Source organism: Drosophila suzukii, chromosome 2L, assembly GCF_043229965.1.
Source record: "Drosophila suzukii chromosome 2L, CBGP_Dsuzu_IsoJpt1.0, whole genome shotgun sequence".
NCBI classification, from domain to species: Eukaryota; Metazoa; Arthropoda; class Insecta; order Diptera; family Drosophilidae; genus Drosophila; species Drosophila suzukii.
The window spans coordinates 5674552-5691867 of NC_092080.1; the positions used below are offsets into that span (position 1 = coordinate 5674552).

The window sequence follows — 17316 nt, forward strand, 5'->3', positions numbered from 1 at the left end:
AGGCCACTGCAGTTGGGGCTCTTTTCCGCGGTTTTACTCGGCTTTTGTCGGTTCATTATTTCATAAAATTGTAAATTAAATTTTGTTGCCTTTTACTGCGGCCTAAAGATGTTGAAAAACTACGTGTCTGGGTCTGGGTGAATTATTTGACATTTAATTGCCGCCAGAGATATGACTCTTTCACTGGGACTCTTGGAATTTTCACCCATGGGCTTATTTGACTAGTACATAATCAGCTTACTAGCGGTGTATAACTAATTGCAAACAATTAAGCGAAAGATGCGCTAAATTGTTTTTTGTCATGCAATGACCCCTTTCATCTGAGACAGTTTGTTTCTACAGATTTTTCCTCGTCCCTACATGAAAATTGATGATTTAAGAAATAATTGCTGTATTACATTATGGCACCTTGCTGGAGGGTTTCGTGATTTGTATTACTTATTCAATATAATAACTTTTGAGGTTTTAAAAAAAAAATAACAATTTCATTTCTTTTTTTTCGTTTAATGCTGAAAAACAACATATTATTATTGTTTTTTTATTAACGTAAGGAAAATGTAAAGGCACAATTTTTTTTGCAGATATATATATATAAATATATATATACTGATATAAGATATTTGCCAACCGGTTCCGTGGCTAAAACCGTCTTGGATCTTATCCACCACAACCCCTCAGCCAAATTGCAACGGTTATGCAAATTGGCAGTGTTCAGTGCATTTTGACAGCCGATTGTTTTAGTCGTATATTTTTTTTATTGTTAAAATTTTTTTTTTTTTATGGCTTTGTACATAAAAATTTATTTTTCTAGTTAAAAGTTTAAGCCTTACGACTAAGCACCAAATATTTACATAACATGGGAACAAGTTACAATAGGTTCAGTTTCTTTTGCTTTCCCTCAAGGCTCACGAGTCTCAGTCGGTTGAAAAGCCTGTGGGCGAAGAATGTGCGTACCGGTTCGGGAGCCAACTTCATGAGGGCGTACTGTAAAGAGATATTTTATATTTTAATCAGTTGAATAAAATAAATTTGTATATACTTAAAATAATTATATTTATATATATATATTATTAAATTTGTATATACCTAAAATAATTATATTTCTTCTCACTCGACTTATTAAAATTTAGCGACTTATTAAAATTTATGGACTTAGAAAAGAAATATTTGTCTTTAATCAAAGATCAAAATATTTATTAGGTTTATTATAAGGACTTATTATTTTTAAAAAATTAAATCTACCAATCCTAAAATAATCTTTTTAAGGGAAACTTTTATTGATTTTATATGCTTAATTTCGATTTTCGAAAATGTGAAACTGTTTTTTTAAAATATAGTAATACACACCTGAACCGCATGTGTCCAGAACCCGTTCGTCTCGCTCGTTTTTCCCAGTGTAAAGACGGCGGATCGGGCATAGGTGTAGGCATTGGGGAAAAGCAGTCCTCCGTGCAGCACATGATCGGCATAGGCATTCATATTGGTTCGCACAAAGCCGGGCATCACCAGCTGCACATGGATGTTGTGCTCGGCCACCTCCGCCTCAAGGGCCTTGGAGAAGAAGGTCATGAACTTCTTGCTGGCGGCATAGACGGTCAGGTTAGGCAGGGGCTGCAGTTCCGAGGAGGATCCCAGGTTCACAATGGCCCCCTTTCGACGACCAATCATCTGGGGCAGGATCTTGCGGGTGAGCATGGTAACGGATGCCATGTTGACGGTGAGCAGGTCCCACAGCAGATCCTCCGACACCCGATCCAGGGTCTCGGGTTCGTGTATCATGCCCACATTGTTAACTGTATAGATAAAAGGTTTTCATTATTATACAAAATATTCTATATATTTTATTATCAGAGTTAAAGTGGCGAATACACTTGGCTGGCCAAGATCAATGTCAACTCTTATCGGCCAAAACTTTATAACAGAAATGCCTTGAGGCGTTCGCAAGGCTGTTGAAATTCAAATTGCTGAAGCGTTTATAAGTCTGGTTGACCGAGTAAAAATAAAACCCCAACAACAGCGCATCGCCTATGTACTTTAGCCACTCTTTGCCTCGCCAATAGACCAAAAACCGGAGTCATTATAATTGCACGCAATTATTATTATTGTTTGACATTGGCAGACGCACAAGAAAGAGTCACAAAAATATAAGACACATATATGTGTTTACCTATAGGTAAATAAAAAGCGGCTACTGTTGATTGCCGTTGGCTATTGACAATGATGAATGTAGGAATTTGTACATTAAAGATCGGTTAATATGTATAAACGTCAGAAGACGCACACGAATATCATTTGAATTTGGTAATAAACTTTTCAGGCAGGGTTTTATTATATGGAAAATGTTTATAGTATAAATATTATCTATATTTTACAAAGTATTGTTATCAATCTGTTTAATCATTACTTACCCAAAATCGAAACCTCAATTCCCATCAGTTCTTTTTCAATGTGTTCGTATACCTCGCGTCCTTTGGCGAAATCTGCAACAATCCACTTAATCTTCACTTTGTACTGGCTCTCTGAAAATGCATTTCGAAAATAAGTAAATAAAATGTGTAGGTATTCCAATATGTATGCTAACCAATCTCATTGGTGACGGCAATCAGCTTCTCCTTCGTCCTCGAGATGAGTACCAGGTTGAGACCCTGACGAGCCAGCTCCCTGGCATATTCCTTTCCAATGCCATCGGTGGCACCAGTCACCACTAAAGTGAAGGGATTAAATAAAAACTTGATGAGTACAGTACATTCCAAAAGGAATGGAAGGAACATGAAAACATGTCAAAGTCTACCACAATTTTTAATTGTATAAAATTGATCTCATTTAAAAAATCCTATCGTATCGAAAATTTATAACTTAGTTAAAATAAAATCTTTTTAATAACTTAATTTCAAAATCTAGTTTATCTTTCCCATAATCAGAAGTGTTCATAAAAGTTACTGCGAACGGTAAAAGCATTTTTCTCAAAAATATTTGTCCCATTTTTGTATCGGTTTGTCTCTTTCAAGACGTATTTCGTCACTTTCCTTCGTTTACCCATAATTTTAGTAACTGAATAAAGTCAACTCAAACCTACCTTTTCGAACTTAACATTTGCCCGCTAATTAACCCATTGCATTCGACTGGGTTCATATTAATCACATTGGTTGTTAGCTGCCGAAACCTCGGTAAATATCATGAATGAACTCAGAATCAATTGCTGCAATGTTGCCAATGGCATCTGGTTATTGGTTGCCACATATTTGTGCAACGGAAACGAGAAATCAACAAAATCATAGATTGGCAATAGCTACACCACTCGTTTTTTGCGCATGAGTGTGGTGCGATAATTACGAATGACGTATATTTTGTTGAGACTTTGCACTTTGATCGGTTTCTAATAAAAACCGTTTAAAAAAGTTTATAATTCAATTAGGAAAACTATGCAGAAGTCGATCACTGGTTACTATTGAAGGTCACCCATTTATTAAACTAGAAAATCGACAGTGAAATTCACAACCGTTGGATCACGAATAGCAGCACGAGATTTCAGTCAATGAAAGCGAAATATTTAAATAATAAAGCAAAAACAAAACGAACTATTAAATCGAAAACCGGTTTACGGGTTGAATGACTTTGTCTGGTCCATAAACGAATATGTAAACAAATCAAGTTGCTCGAATAATTGTTTTTGGCAATGCAAATTAAAAATTAACAATTAACAACATTCCATTAAATACTTATCGTATTTACAAATTCTGTTCATCATGGTGACTTTGTGTTTCCACTACCGTAACTATTTTAAACAATTTTTCTGTGTAATCATAAAATTCCTACTGATAAGAATATTCTATCCTGCTAGTCATCCTGAATCATCAGAATTATCGGTTTATTTGCTTTCGTATCGAAAACTTACATTACCAAGTATATCCATAGATATGCAAACAGCTCTCAATTTAATCCTTAGATATTGTAAGTACTTAAAAATGTTGCTAATCATGATGATTTTGTGGAAACATTTCTTTAAGAAATTTACACTATCACCATGGGATATCAAAGAGTTTAGTGATAAGAAAACCCAGCCTATCATGCTGACGATGTAAAATGTAATATTAAAATTTAAGACAATTGATTAACTTGTAAACTAAATAAAATAATAAATAGTCTTAAATTTTATATTTTAGTATATAAAAAATAGTTTTGGTATATCGAATAAAATTATCAAAGTTGGGGAATTAATTAAAAAGAATGAAAGTTTCTTGCATTTAATTGCAACTTATATTTTTTTGGTTTTAGTATCTAAATGAAAATGTTAATATTAAAGTTTTTGATATAATCCATTAATTTGAAAAAAAATTATAGACGATTTTTCAGGCTGTATAAAATATTACTAATATTCATGATCACCACCTCTTTCGAGTTTTATCATAAATGGATTTTGTAACATTATACTACATTACTCAAATCGATTAAAATATTGGGTTATTAAAGAATTACTATAACTATTATTATAATTATTATCAGTTATAAATGGAATGTGAGTTAGGCTAATGACTGTCAATTTAAGAGATGCTGAGTGTTTCTCCGTATAGAATAACACACCCTCTAAAAACCAGGTAAATAATTTGCATTTGTGAGCCAGACGCAAATATTGACCGATTTAAAAATATGAAGAACTTATAGGGTGTAAAGTGCGAAATTCAGGGGTATAATGGGATTTACAATCGAAACACTCACCTGCCCAATGTCCGTATTTTTCCACCAAAGTCTTTGGCAATTGCGGCTGGAATAAAGGTAGCAGGACTGCTTTGATGATACTGAACAAGGACTTTAAGTTGTCGTACAGGTAAGCGGCTATAGTGAGCGAGCCCACTAGATAGATTACTGAAGAAATAAACGCCATCCTTAGCAGAGTTTAAATGGTCACTTTCAGAACTGGGCTGCATGGTTAAGAGAGTTCTCTTTATATAGTAAGAAACAAAGCGACTTTCGACCGGTGATAAGAGCGCATTGAAGAGGTTGTGGAACCTATCTTTATCACTACTGATATTTACGGTTTCGTTATAAATTACTATTATACGAATTTTGAATCGCCCCCAATTTTTTACCCCGAAGCAACATGTTGCATGTCTAAGCATCAATCATCAACATTTGTAAAAAAAATTCTGTGATATGCAGGAAAAAGGCCATTCAAGTTTTTACTCACTCCGCTTTTATTTTTGCAAAATATGTGGAAGGTTTATTTCTTGGGCTGGGTAAATTACATTTTATTACAATGCATAATAATTATAATATAATAATATTAGGTTGCCGCGAAAAGTGACCCTTTCTCGAACTCTTGAATTTAACTCCCGACAGTTTTTTTTGCCAAGTACCTAATTAGCTTACTAGCGGTGTATAACTAATTGCAAACAATTACGCGAAAGATGCGTTAAATTGTCTTGTGTCATGCAATAACCCCTGTCATCTGAGACAGTTTATTTGTACAGATTTTCTCTCACCCAGTTCTTTATGTCGCAGTTCAATTTAAAAAAAAAATATTTTATTGCACATTGCTGGAGGGTTTCATGACTTAATTAATTTTTTAAGTGTAGTAAATGCTAACTTTATTTTTTATAAAAACATCTTTCATTATTAGCTCACACAGCTTATAAATTTAAAATATATTTTTTTAATGTATATTTATATGTAATGTATTATTATTTTTCTATTTTTTTTAAATAATTTTACAATTTTTTAATAAATTTTATATTGTATTTTCCAAGTTTATATAAATTTGAATATTTTATTTTTTGTTGACTTCCTTTATTTGTAATTGTTTCGGCTCATTATCTTTTACAGCTTCAATACCACAAGCTGTGCATATCAGCAAAGCAAAAATGCATTTCCGAACAATAAAGCGAAACAAACTTATCAGTGCATTTTAGTGACACAATAGGTCAGGCCTAACATATCAAATACTGTTTTTACTCTTTTCGTTAAACAACAACATTTTGAAAATAAATATGATCGGTAATTTGAGCTGAGGTTTAGCTAATGTGATGAGCCATTAAGCAAACATTAATAAATGAAGAGATATAGACACTAATAGCATTAGGAAATATCCCACAAACTACTGAGGTGTGAATATATCCCACAATTATAAGGCATGGTGATAGACTTTTTAGTCTTGGAATTTTATTTTACAACTTAATAAATGCTGTTTTTATTACAACCTAAATTATTTCTGTTCACATTCAACCAAATGCAATTTTTCACTTGTTGCTCATTTGATTGTTGATATTTCCAAAAGAAATATTGTTCGAAATGTTAACAAACATGTTATTTAATATATATTTAACGTTCCACAACCCGATAATACAAAACTTTTATTAACAAGTTATAAATATAATCTTACATGTTGCCAACGAACAATATTATTTAAGTTTCCCAACGCTATAAATAAATCAATACTTTATAAGTAAGGTGCTGTCGTCTACCACCCTAACCGACTATTTATTCCAGACTGAGGAACTTGGCGGGGGAAGTTTATCGAGGAGGTCAGAGAGCTTTCCCCAAATGTTCTGAGTGCAAGTAGTGTTGTCATTTCAGCAGTTTTAATGTTAGTACTTGCTTAATTAAAGTGAAAGTCTGGTTATATGTACCAAAAGCTTGAAATAGCAAAGATAAATATTTTGCTAATATACAAAACTAAATAAATAAAATATTTTATTTATAATGTACATAAATAAATTTATTGTTATTATCCATATAAATAAATAAATTCATAACAAAGCCGAAAGCTTAAAACAATTTAAATAATTTCTCGTTGGATTTAGCAGAGTCACGAACCCAATTCCGAGTTGCAAGCCCGCCGGAAAGTGTGCTATAGTTTATGGACAAAATAACATTGTAGGAAACGAAATACAAAATGTAAATACAAATGTCTCTGTTAAAAATACATTTTTGGATCTTCGAGCTGTATTTTAATATTTAAAAAAAGATTTTTCTACTCCCTCTTATTCTTTACTTTGTTGAACATTCTAGTGGCGACATAAGTTCGAGCCCGCCAGGTGAATGCGGTGGCCAGTGCATTCTGGACATGGTGCCACAGGTAACCCGGAGTCTCATCCACTCCGTCCCTCAGCTGATCCACGGCACTCTTGGCATAGACCGATGCCGATGGGATGAACAGACCCCCTTTCATGATCTGCCTGGAGTACGAATTGATCTTGGTGACCACGAAATTGGGGGACAACAGCTGCACATGGATTCCAAATGGCCTAGCCTCGTGATACAAGGCCAGGGTGAAACTGCGGGTGTACGCCTTCGATGCGGCATAGTATGCTCCATAGGGCAGGGGCTGGAGTTCCGTTCCGGAACTGACATTCACAATGGCTCCCCTGATCTTCGATGCCTTCATGCGCTGGAAGAAGACCCGGGACAAATGGGAAACGGCCACCACATTGGTGTCGAGTATGTTCTGGGTGTCCTCCTGGTTCCATTTCAGAATGGATGACGGCCTGCCGGTTCCAACGTTGTTAACTGTAGGTTAAAAAAGTATTTATTAAAGTACGTTTTAACAAAAACTTTATAGTTTGAATTGAATAGACTTACCAAGTATGGAAATGGGCACATCGGCCGTCTCCTTTTCTATATGATCATAGACCTGAGAGCCCTTAGTAAAATCAGCGATCACAATCTTTGTCTGCACATTGGAACCACTTTCTGCTAAAATAAAAAAAAAATATTTCATTTAGGATTTATGTAGATTTATGTTTGCAAGGCTTCTAAATAAAAAGCCATTGCATGACTTTAAAATATAATTTGGACCAGAGCTTTGCGTGTTCTTCAAATATATGTATTATAATTAACGTAGATATTAAATGTCACAATCGTTGATCTATAACAATATAACCACTTCATGGCTCCCCTAATAAAGTGGGTTTACATGATTGATCTATTTAAAATTAGTGATAAGCTCCAATATTTTATATTATAATATAAAGTGATCTGATCTGTTTTCTGAAACTTTTCATATATTATAATATTAGGTGATCTGATCTGTTTTCTGAAACTTTTCATGACTATGAAAATTAATAAATAGGTAATAGTCATGCAATCCAATTGATAACCGTAGATTGGTAATCTCAGAACAATTCCTAATCTCCTGTCCCACCTGATGACTTACCAATTTCCTTGGCAACTGCCTGCAGTTTCTCCTCGTTCCTGGCGATCAGGACCACATTGATGTTCTGGCGGGCCAGTTCCTTGGCGTATTCCTTGCCTATCCCATCGCTGGCTCCCGTAATAGCGGCCCAATCTCCGTAACGCTCCTTGAGGGTGGGTCTATTATCGCTGAAATACCTGAGTTTCAGCAGTTTGTACGGCGTTCTTAGCTGTTCGTAGAGATAAGAGGCCAGGGCATAGAAGCCTATAACTGTTAGGAACGTTGATAAGGCACAAAACATTTTCGTTTGGCTTGTTTCTATTTCTAACTTGATAGAATTGTCGAGCAGAGAGTCTACGATGTGTGCGATTCGGTTGACTCCCTCAAACGGACTGTGGTCACCGAGCAAATTGCACACTTTTTTCCGGACAGGGCGATGAATTTAAATGGCATGAATTAATAGAAGCCAGGGCTATCAAAAGGTGTTCGACTTGCCGTTAAAAATGTGCCAAAAGATTAAAATTTCTATCGTAATATTTGTGACTCTCGAGTGTTTCGTTTGATCCATTATGGTTTGGCTAATGGTTTGACACTCTTTGGCCTATAAATGCTCAAATTATAAATGCACATCCATTTATTTGGGTGCATTACACTGGAAATTTGTGTGCAAGGTCGGGTTTTTTAAGGCGGTTCAAAGATTAGCTTGCCTAATAGAACAAGTGAAAGTCGCTAATGGACTTACAAAAAATAAATATATAGACGACTATTTTATTGTCTCATCTGCCAGGACTAGGAATTTCTTAGTTAATAATAACTGATGTAAATCAATGGTATTTATAATACTTACACAGATTAAATTAAAGATATGATGATCATTTTTATGAATTTCAGTATCATATCTATCTAGTTAAGAGGCGTATCGCTTTGAAATGTTCTTTTTTTTAATTTCGGAGACTGTCAAATATTGCTGTGTCGTTCTTACCCAGAGAAATTTGTCCTTTTTTGCGATATAAGAGTATTTTCATAAAGAGAAAAATTATATTTAATAAGTTTACCATTAAAATATCAAATGGTGTACTTGTAGACTACTTATTTATTGTAAGAAAAATATCATATTGAAGTTTAGGAAAAATCTAAAAATGCCTTAGTTGCCTATTTCACCATCAGACAACTTCAGAGTCAGTCACCTTCTTAACTCCATCCTCAGATGACATCATTGCCCGCTGGTCCTTTTGTCCTTTGTTCGCCAAAAATGCACTCTACACTCAGCAGCACACTCGCACATCACAATTACCGCCTTGAAGAGGCATTCATAAATTAGACAGGGCACAGAAATGGCATTTTACAGAACGCTAAGTACACACACGCCCCCCAAACCAGCCAGGGGGTATACCAATCTCAAACCCCTTGATATATCTATCCCCTTACATAGGGTAAGGAGATCAGGAAACGCTGTGAATCGAACTGCGGAACACGGAGCACGACATGGGTTATATATCAACCATGACCATGTGTGTCGACACCCGGGGAAATGGGTTGAGTTTTTTGGCTGCTAGCAAATCCATTTTGAAAAATATATATTTCCTACCATTTTTCCTCGTTTTTGGCTGCCGCAAAAACCGCATTTATTCAAGTGTCAAATAAATTCATAGTTTTTCGCTCCAAAAAAGGGAAAAAGTCATGTCGAGGGGGCGTCGACTTTTGGCGTCGGCCAACTAATTAAGTCGAATGGTTTTAAGGCCAGGCCAAAAAACCGCCAGAACTTATTCGAACCAAATGGCAGCCGCATGAAAGTATTCAACGATTTTCGTTCGCCCACCGAAGCCAAAAAGTATTTAACAATTTTTAGAAATTATATGGTGTGTTCCGAATGAGCTGCAACTTATGCTAATCACATTTAATTGCTTTTTAAGCGCACTTTCTGGCAGTTTAGCTAATTAATGTGACTCATACGCATTGTGGCTGTGGAAAGGGAACCTTAAATTTTCGAGAACTTAAAGATATATGGCCCGGCATTACAAAAATATTGCAGGCGAATGGCGCCAGTTTTCAGTTCAAGGCACATATGCCAAGATAAGAGGCTATCCGGAGATTTTTAAGGGAATGGGAATTGAAAATGGTAGTGGGATTGGGCCAAACTGGCGCAGTCATTGTCAAAAAGTCAAACAATTTGAATTATGCCCTGCAATTTGTACATCCGTTTTGACTTGGCCCAAAACACAGAGAGTCCTTCGCCCACTCCCCGAGTCCTTTTTATATATGAGGGAAATTATTGTTTGCTTTGTTTCGCATTTGCCGCTGGCGGTTATTCTATTTTTATTCATATGACTATGAACCCAGCTCATGTAATGCTCATTTTACAGATTTTTATTGTGGTTATTATTGCATTCACTTTGGAGAAAGCAGTGGGAAGCCCTGGAAGAAATGCTTGAAGACGTAACAAAGAATAATGGTATGGAAATCTTTATGATCCAGAAATAATTACAGTGAAACTAAATACTTGTTAAATAAGAAATGTTTCTTGTATGTTGATGGTGCGTTCGTCACGATTTGTCTACCTTGCTAAAGGGTATTTTTCGTTGACGCCTTATTATCCAAATAGCGAAGTCTTTTTATAACCAAGTACTATGATAAACCTTGATAAATGGAAAAATGAGAATGGCAACGTGTAATAGTTTTATAAGTATCCTTTGCCAGAAAGACCCCAAGTAGTTTAAGGCAAAGTATAACTTTCGTAGTATTAAATCAAATCTAAGCAAGTTATAAAACCCTTTAATCCATTTATATAAATAATAAATATAAATAATCGATTTTATAAATATCCTTTGCCAGAAAGACGCAAAGTAGTATAAGGAAAAGTATAACTTCCATAATATTGGATCAGTTCTAAGCAAGTTATAAAATTCTTTAATTCATTTAAAGTAAATAGAAGAAACCAAAAATATTTTAACTCGAGATTTGCTATTTTTTCAGTTTTATAAAATGGATCTCTCGAAAGTTTAAAGCATTTAGGTAAGAATATCAAATATTTAGCTGAATAGGCTATATAAAGATATATGTTATAACGATTATGATATATATTCAAAAGTTTTTAGATTGTTTTACTTACTGTAAAGCTGCGATATCTCTGTGTAGAAACATAAGATCACACCCGTTCTAAACTCTTTCCCGCGCCCAATTCTCCGCTTAATGCCCCCAATTAATTGTCCTGGCATTCATTTGTAACGCTCCCTAATCTCTGACATATCGTTAAAGCGCATTTCTGGCACTGCTGACTGCCGACTGTTGACTAGCAGGATGCTTAAGGATGTTTATGTCAGGCACTGAATTTTAAGTAGCTCCAAAGGAGGCTTGCCTTTGCGCATCGCTAGGGAAAAAAAAGAGTTGTCAAGTGAATTCGTGACAGCCAGGATGGAGTAGAGATTTCCCTTTCTATCACATCGAAAGATTTCGCCCCTTAAATGGCGCATGAAAATTAGCAAGTTGTCTGTCGCCTGCCATTATGCGGCACACTTTGAATGGTATTTCAGGCTGTTTTTTTTCTTCTGTTGATGGTTTGCCATTTAGGGCTAAAGGATTAAACGGTTTTATACAGTCAACAGTTAATTAGCAGTTTGTGGCTATCGCAAAAAATGTTGCCTTGCTTTCCGAAGGAGCAACTTTTGGCCATAAAAGTGCAATCAGTGGCTAAGTTATGTCCATGATTTTGGGTTCACATGTCCGGACGGCACCTGCAGGCGAAATCCGAAATACTGGCCATAAAAAATGACTAACGATTAAGCCAGAAGAGGAGAAAGCAGGAGTGCCAGGACAACTGGCAAGTGTCGTTTTGAAAAATTCAAATCTCGTTGCCAATAAAAGCCAATAAAACTCGTAAAATAACTCAAACAAAAAAGTGTGGGTGGTTCAAGTGTTTTGTGTCGCAATATTGCGGGTCTGGTTCCCGATTCTTGTGGTTTAAACTTGATCTGTGGAGTTGGAGTTCTGCAGATGCATTTAGTTGCCTTTCCATATATATTTATAGACGGGTCTGAGGAGGATGGCAAATACAGGCGGTGTCATCGTTCCCATGACCGAAAATAGCTGTGCAATTGGATGTGGCGTCTACACCTGTTGGGAATATGTCGTCGCCGTCTTTTGCCATTATTAAGTTGTACGAGTTCCTGTGTATTTGTGTACTTCAAGTTCTTTTTGGCCTAACAAGATGTGATTAAATGGGAGCACATGCTGTCACAGGTGTGGAAAAAGGCTTGAAAGTGTTACTAATAAACTAATACATTGAGGGAAAAATTAAGTTTAAATTGAAAGACCACCTTGTTGTACCTTATCAAGGTTCAATTTCTCAATGACCTGTTAAATGCCCAGTTAGTTATCTATCAAAAAAAGTTAACATAAAGTTAAATTGTTTGGGAAGACAAATTCATTTTCTTATAGTGTTGTTATATACATATTTAATAAATGTCATATCTCAATGACCCCTAAAGTATCTAGTTAGTTATCAATCAATCAGAAAAGGTTAACATGTGGTTAAATTGTTTGGAAAGACAAATTCATTTTATCAATGTAATGTTACATACATATTTAATGTATGTCATTTCTCAACGACGTGTTAAGAGTCTAGTTAGTTATCAAACAGAAAAAGTTAACGTGAAGTCAAATTGCGTGAAAGTACAAATTCGTTTTCTCAGTGTAAAAATACATACAAATTTAATATATGTTATTTTTCAATGACCTTTTAAGTATCTAGTTAGCTTTCAATCAGAAAAGGATAACATGAAGTTAAATTGTTGTTGTATCAATGACTTGTTAAGTATCTAGTTAGTTACCTATCAGAAAAAGTTAACATGTGGTTAAATTGTTCGGGAAGACAAATTTATTTTCTCAATGTAATGTTGCATACATAATTAACCAGAGCGTTAAGTCAGATAAAATCTAATATGATATTAAGGAACTTAATTTTTCCCAAACGGAAAGTAAACTTAATGACAAAAGTTAACTTGACATTGAGAAATCGACACTTCCTTTAGGAATTACTTACCACAATTATTTATAACTAGTGTTTACAACATTTATTTAATATAATAACAATCTAATTGTTACAATAACCCCTTCTTCTTAATTATGCGACCAGGATTTGCATCAATCACGGTGTTTTTACTGCCGTTTGCCAGGTGGGGCACAAATCACAGCATTGACAACGGTGAAACTTTCACAGCGACAAGTCCCCGATTTTGCCCTGGTTTTCGCAGAAGCAGTAGTAGTTTCCAACATATCGCTATCAAGAGACACCGATGAAAAATCAAAGAAAAGCCCCTGAATGCAAATGACAAATGCTTTCGCGTATTTCTGTGATTTTCCACTGCCTTTCTGCACTGCATAAAGACGCATTTTGAATGCAGACGAGTCGGCTGACCGACAGAGTCAACAAGGCAAATGAAATTAATATGCGGATGGTGTTCCTCCAAACGGAGGCTAGGTTCTTCAATCTACTCTTCAGAGGGGCCTGGAAGGGGTTAAGTTCTTCGGTGGCCGATATTTGAACTGCATTTTCTGGTACTGGGCAGACAATTCCTGGCGCTATCGCGATGCCAAATACGCGGCCAGGCAAAAAAATCGCCGACAGCGACAAAACAAAATAAATATCCATATATGGGTGGGGGGGGATAGAAAAAGGATACAATGTTCTCGTAGCGGAGAAAGGAATATTCAAACGTTTTCGCATCCTGTCAGAGGATGCCAGCAAGGGGCAAAAACAATTTCGTGCATTTAAATGCCAGCACTTGGAAATGGAACGAGATGATTCCTTCTTTATGGCAGAGTGCCTTTGCCATCCTTCGAAAGAAAAATATTGTCTAAAGCGAAATGTCGCTTTTGTCTTGCCCTTCGTGCAAAACACATAAATCTCGGCATATGTGCATTAAATTGCCATCCCAGATCGGCCAGAGTATTTCAGAGTATTCCCCCAAAAAAACCTAGGTACTTTAATTGCCACTTCAATTTTCAATTGTTTTTCTATTCGCTTAACTTGGGTGTAAACCCTTCTTGGCCTCTCTGTTCGGGTTGTTCCACCTCACTCGTCTGCGGACAAACTTAATGACCTGAAAACATTTCGATAATGTGGGTGACTCTTCATTGTCTCCGCTCGGCAGTTTGTGCGGGCTTAGGAAATTATCAACTCGACGCCTTTCAGCAAAAACCGAAAAACGGATGGAAGGTAATTTCCAGGAAAACGATTAGAAATTCCTCTGTTGGCAGTGGGAAAAAATAAAATAAGAAAAACCCTAACGATTTTGGGGGTTAAGAAGCTGACAAAAAAGAAGGGAAAGATAAGGCCAACAGACTAACATATTAGGCCAAGTCTGAAAAGGCTTGGAGTGTTTGGGGTGAAGGATTAAAACCTTTAAGAGAAGATTTTAACTGGGAATTTTAGTAATGGTAAGCATGGTACATAACATAAATTTCTTGATATACGAATAAACAAAATCTTTAAATCGACTGAAATATAACTTATATTTCTTCTTTAAAAAAATTTAAGTGTCCCATAGAATTTTTTTACAACACCCAAACTTTTGTAACTTTTCCCTTGTCCATTCACTTACAAAGTCCTTCGGTTACCACTAAAAAAATACTGCGGTTTTTCCAGTCAAGGAAAGTTAACCCTTTCCATTCAAATTTATACATCCTCCTCTGGTGTCCAGCAATTTGGCAAAAACCGAGTGGAGGCCACGTGACTAACATAACCAAATACAGTTATAGCCATCGCCGTCTCGGTGAGCAAGTGCTCGAAAAATGTTTTGTTTGGCAAAAATCAAGATGTGTGGCGTCCTCTCGCTTTTTGCCCACAGCCTGATTCCCCAGCCCAGTTTTCAATGGGCTTTTACTGCCCAGTTAGAAGAACTGTTGGCAACAGTGGAACTGGATGCTCAGTAAGGGGGGATGGGTTTTTACACTAGGGTGAACTTAAAAAATTAAAAATATAATATTATACAGGAGTGGAATTTTTTATCTATATACTTATAGCCAACATTATTCGTTATATACCTTATAAAATCATAAAAGAATTAACAATCATCGGGAAAAAAGAATTATGGGGATATGCTTTAAGAACTTTAAACAATATCATGTGTTAAGAAACCAAAACACTATTTATAAAGAAGTAACAAAATAAATTTAATCATTTATATTAGAGATAATTTTAATTATTGTTTTATTTTTATCAAGAGCACAACCTAAAAAAAATTAGAATAACATTTCAATCATTACAAAAAAGAATCATGGAGATATGCGTTAAGAACTTTAAAAAATTTCATGGGTTACGAAATCAAAATACTATTTATTAAGAAATAAATAAATAAAATAAATAATTTTAATCATTTATGTTAGAGATAATTTTAATTATTTGTTTTTAATTTATTAAGTATACAACCTGAAATAAACAAATAAGAATAACCTTTATATCATTAGTCTCAAAGGAAAGGTTTACAAATTGCATAAATACCAAATGTATTTTGATAAATATTAAAAATTAAAGGGAGATGATTAGGTTTAAATAAAATGTTCTTTATTTAATATTTTTTAAGAGCCCCCAGAAAACGAAATAAATAAGATATCCACCCTAGCATGAACTCGTATGTTTATCTTTGGTTTGGCCTTTGTCTCGCTGAAGTGGTGCAGGAATTGGAGGGAAAGTGGTTTGGGGATCGGGGATGGCGTTGTTGTCCTTTGGCGCTGTTTGGGCAATAAATAAACGTTTAGTTGGTAGCGGAAACAGGGCGACAGCAGCAGCAGTTCCCTCGATTCGGATGAGGATGGTGCGGCATTAGATGGAAAGCAGGTGGGGATCCGGTTTAAGGAACGAGGTATCTGGAGGGGAGAACTTGTTTTGGCCTCTGGCAGCACGTGCTGCTGCGGTCAACGTGTGGCTCGCATTGTTGTCACACTTTTTGCTGCCGGTGGTTAACTGACCCCCAACCTTCGTCCTTCGTCCTCTGCCGTTTGGTGGCCATATTAATGGACGCGTAATCGGTGCTCAATTAACACACACGACTTTCGGCCCCTAAAAATGCACTGAGAGAAATTCTAAGGCTTTCTGGTATTTTATTTTGAAAAAATATGATCCATTACCGCTGCTATAAATGGTAAGTCTTTCTTAAAATACTTTTTAAAATTAAAAAAAAGGATTTTTTTTTTATTTCTTTTGATCAGGTCCCAAAAATGATTTAGAAATAGATGAAGTTAATTAATTGTTAATTAATTAATGTAGTTCATTTTTGTTTCATAATGTTGTGTAAAATCTTCCCCGAAATTTCTTCCAGTGCCGTTACAACATTGTGGCCTTTATTTAACATGCATTTATTAGAAATTTATTAGCGCTGGTTAAAATTTTACATCGAGATTTTTGCTTTTCGCTTGCATAAAATTTTTACACTGGCGCCACTCGTTTCATAACTCAGACAAAGTATCCACTCAGAATGAGAGCGTATGGCTGGTCCTTAGATCCTGGGGGACTCGAGGGCTTCCCTAAGTCCACTTATTCTGATTGGCATCGATGCCCTGCGAAAATGTGTCCTTGCATGTGCTAAAACCTGTTGACCATTTGCATTCATTTAGCTCGAGGAGTTCTCAAAGGGCCTTTCTTCGTAGTTCCCTCGTAGTCCTTGCACTTTTTAGTGCCTCATTTAAATTCTAATTTTATGGCAGCGTTTATGCTTTTGTCGAAAAGCAACCATGTTCATACGTATTTATATATCTCCGGCAGATCTGCTTGCTCCGCTTGGAATCGCAATTGCATTCATAATTGGGGTGGAAAAATTGATTGTTGCTCTGCAGATTACCTTGCTCTATTTGGTTTTCTTTCACAAAAATAATTTGGTAAAATAATAGCTTGATTAGTCATGTCAAGCGATTGATTTCTAGATTCGAGATTTCGGAGCCAAAAGATATTCCTAATGGGATAAAATTGCTTTTTGTTCCTACTATGTTTTCCTATGAATAAATTGAATACTATTATTTCAAACTTTTTTTGCCAAAACATTTATTTCTTTAACAGCATTTTATTGTTTTCTAAAATTATGGAATGTTGATACTAAAATATTATCTTTTAATAAATACTATGATATATTTCCCTTTCTCTTTCATAATTGGCCCCGCCAAAACCACGTGCTAGTCATAAATCATCTAATAGTGTT

At 35.5% G+C, this 17316-nt stretch overlaps 2 protein-coding genes across 3 annotated transcripts; both read right to left on the minus strand.

Annotated features, from left to right (window-relative positions):
* Positions 1-819: 819 nt before the first annotated feature.
* LOC108007879 (hydroxysteroid dehydrogenase-like protein 1) lies at positions 820-4912 on the minus strand. Its single transcript, XM_036820109.3, has 5 exons — positions 4717-4912; positions 2582-2704; positions 2409-2519; positions 1348-1793; positions 820-984 (listed from the first exon to the last, which is right to left on the minus strand). Exons 1-5 carry the CDS (start codon positions 4880-4882, stop codon positions 868-870), a joined length of 963 nt encoding a protein of 320 aa, XP_036676004.3. The 5' UTR covers positions 4883-4912; the 3' UTR covers positions 820-867.
* A 1994-nt stretch (positions 4913-6906) lies between these two features.
* Positions 6907-8541, minus strand: LOC108007662 (hydroxysteroid dehydrogenase-like protein 1). Of its 2 annotated transcripts, none has more exons than XM_036820121.3 (3): positions 8150-8541; positions 7576-7686; positions 6907-7503 (listed from the first exon to the last, which is right to left on the minus strand). In XM_036820121.3, the coding sequence occupies exons 1-3, from the start codon at positions 8427-8429 to the stop codon at positions 6968-6970; spliced, it is 927 nt and encodes a 308-aa protein (XP_036676016.2). In that variant the 5' UTR covers positions 8430-8541; the 3' UTR covers positions 6907-6967. The 2 variants fall into 2 exon arrangements, with proteins under 2 accessions (XP_036676016.2, XP_036676010.2); XM_036820115.3 differs by having other exon boundaries at positions 7576-7689; positions 8150-8540.
* Between the last annotated feature and the right edge of the window lie 8775 nt (positions 8542-17316).

What these genes read in the sequence shown, in the direction of transcription:
- LOC108007879 (XM_036820109.3), bottom strand. Translation starts at nt 4,882, where the DNA reads ATGGCGTTTATTTCTTCAGTAATCTATCTAGTGGGCTCGCTCACTATA. An exon ending in AAAATACGGACATTGGGCAG is followed by an intron (nt 2,705 to 4,716) that starts GTGAGTGTTTCG and finishes CCTTCACTTTAG; the next exon opens with TGGTGACTGGTGCCACCGAT. An exon ending in TCTGGACACATGCGGTTCAG is followed by an intron (nt 985 to 1,347) that starts GTGTGTATTACT and finishes ATCTCTTTACAG; the next exon opens with TACGCCCTCATGAAGTTGGC.
- LOC108007662 (XM_036820115.3), bottom strand. Translation starts at nt 8,429, where the DNA reads ATGTTTTGTGCCTTATCAACGTTCCTAACAGTTATAGGCTTCTATGCC. An exon ending in GGCAGTTGCCAAGGAAATTG is followed by an intron (nt 7,690 to 8,149) that starts GTAAGTCATCAG and finishes TTTTTATTTTAG; the next exon opens with CAGAAAGTGGTTCCAATGTG. An exon ending in TGTGCCCATTTCCATACTTG is followed by an intron (nt 7,504 to 7,575) that starts GTAAGTCTATTC and finishes TTTAACCTACAG; the next exon opens with TTAACAACGTTGGAACCGGC.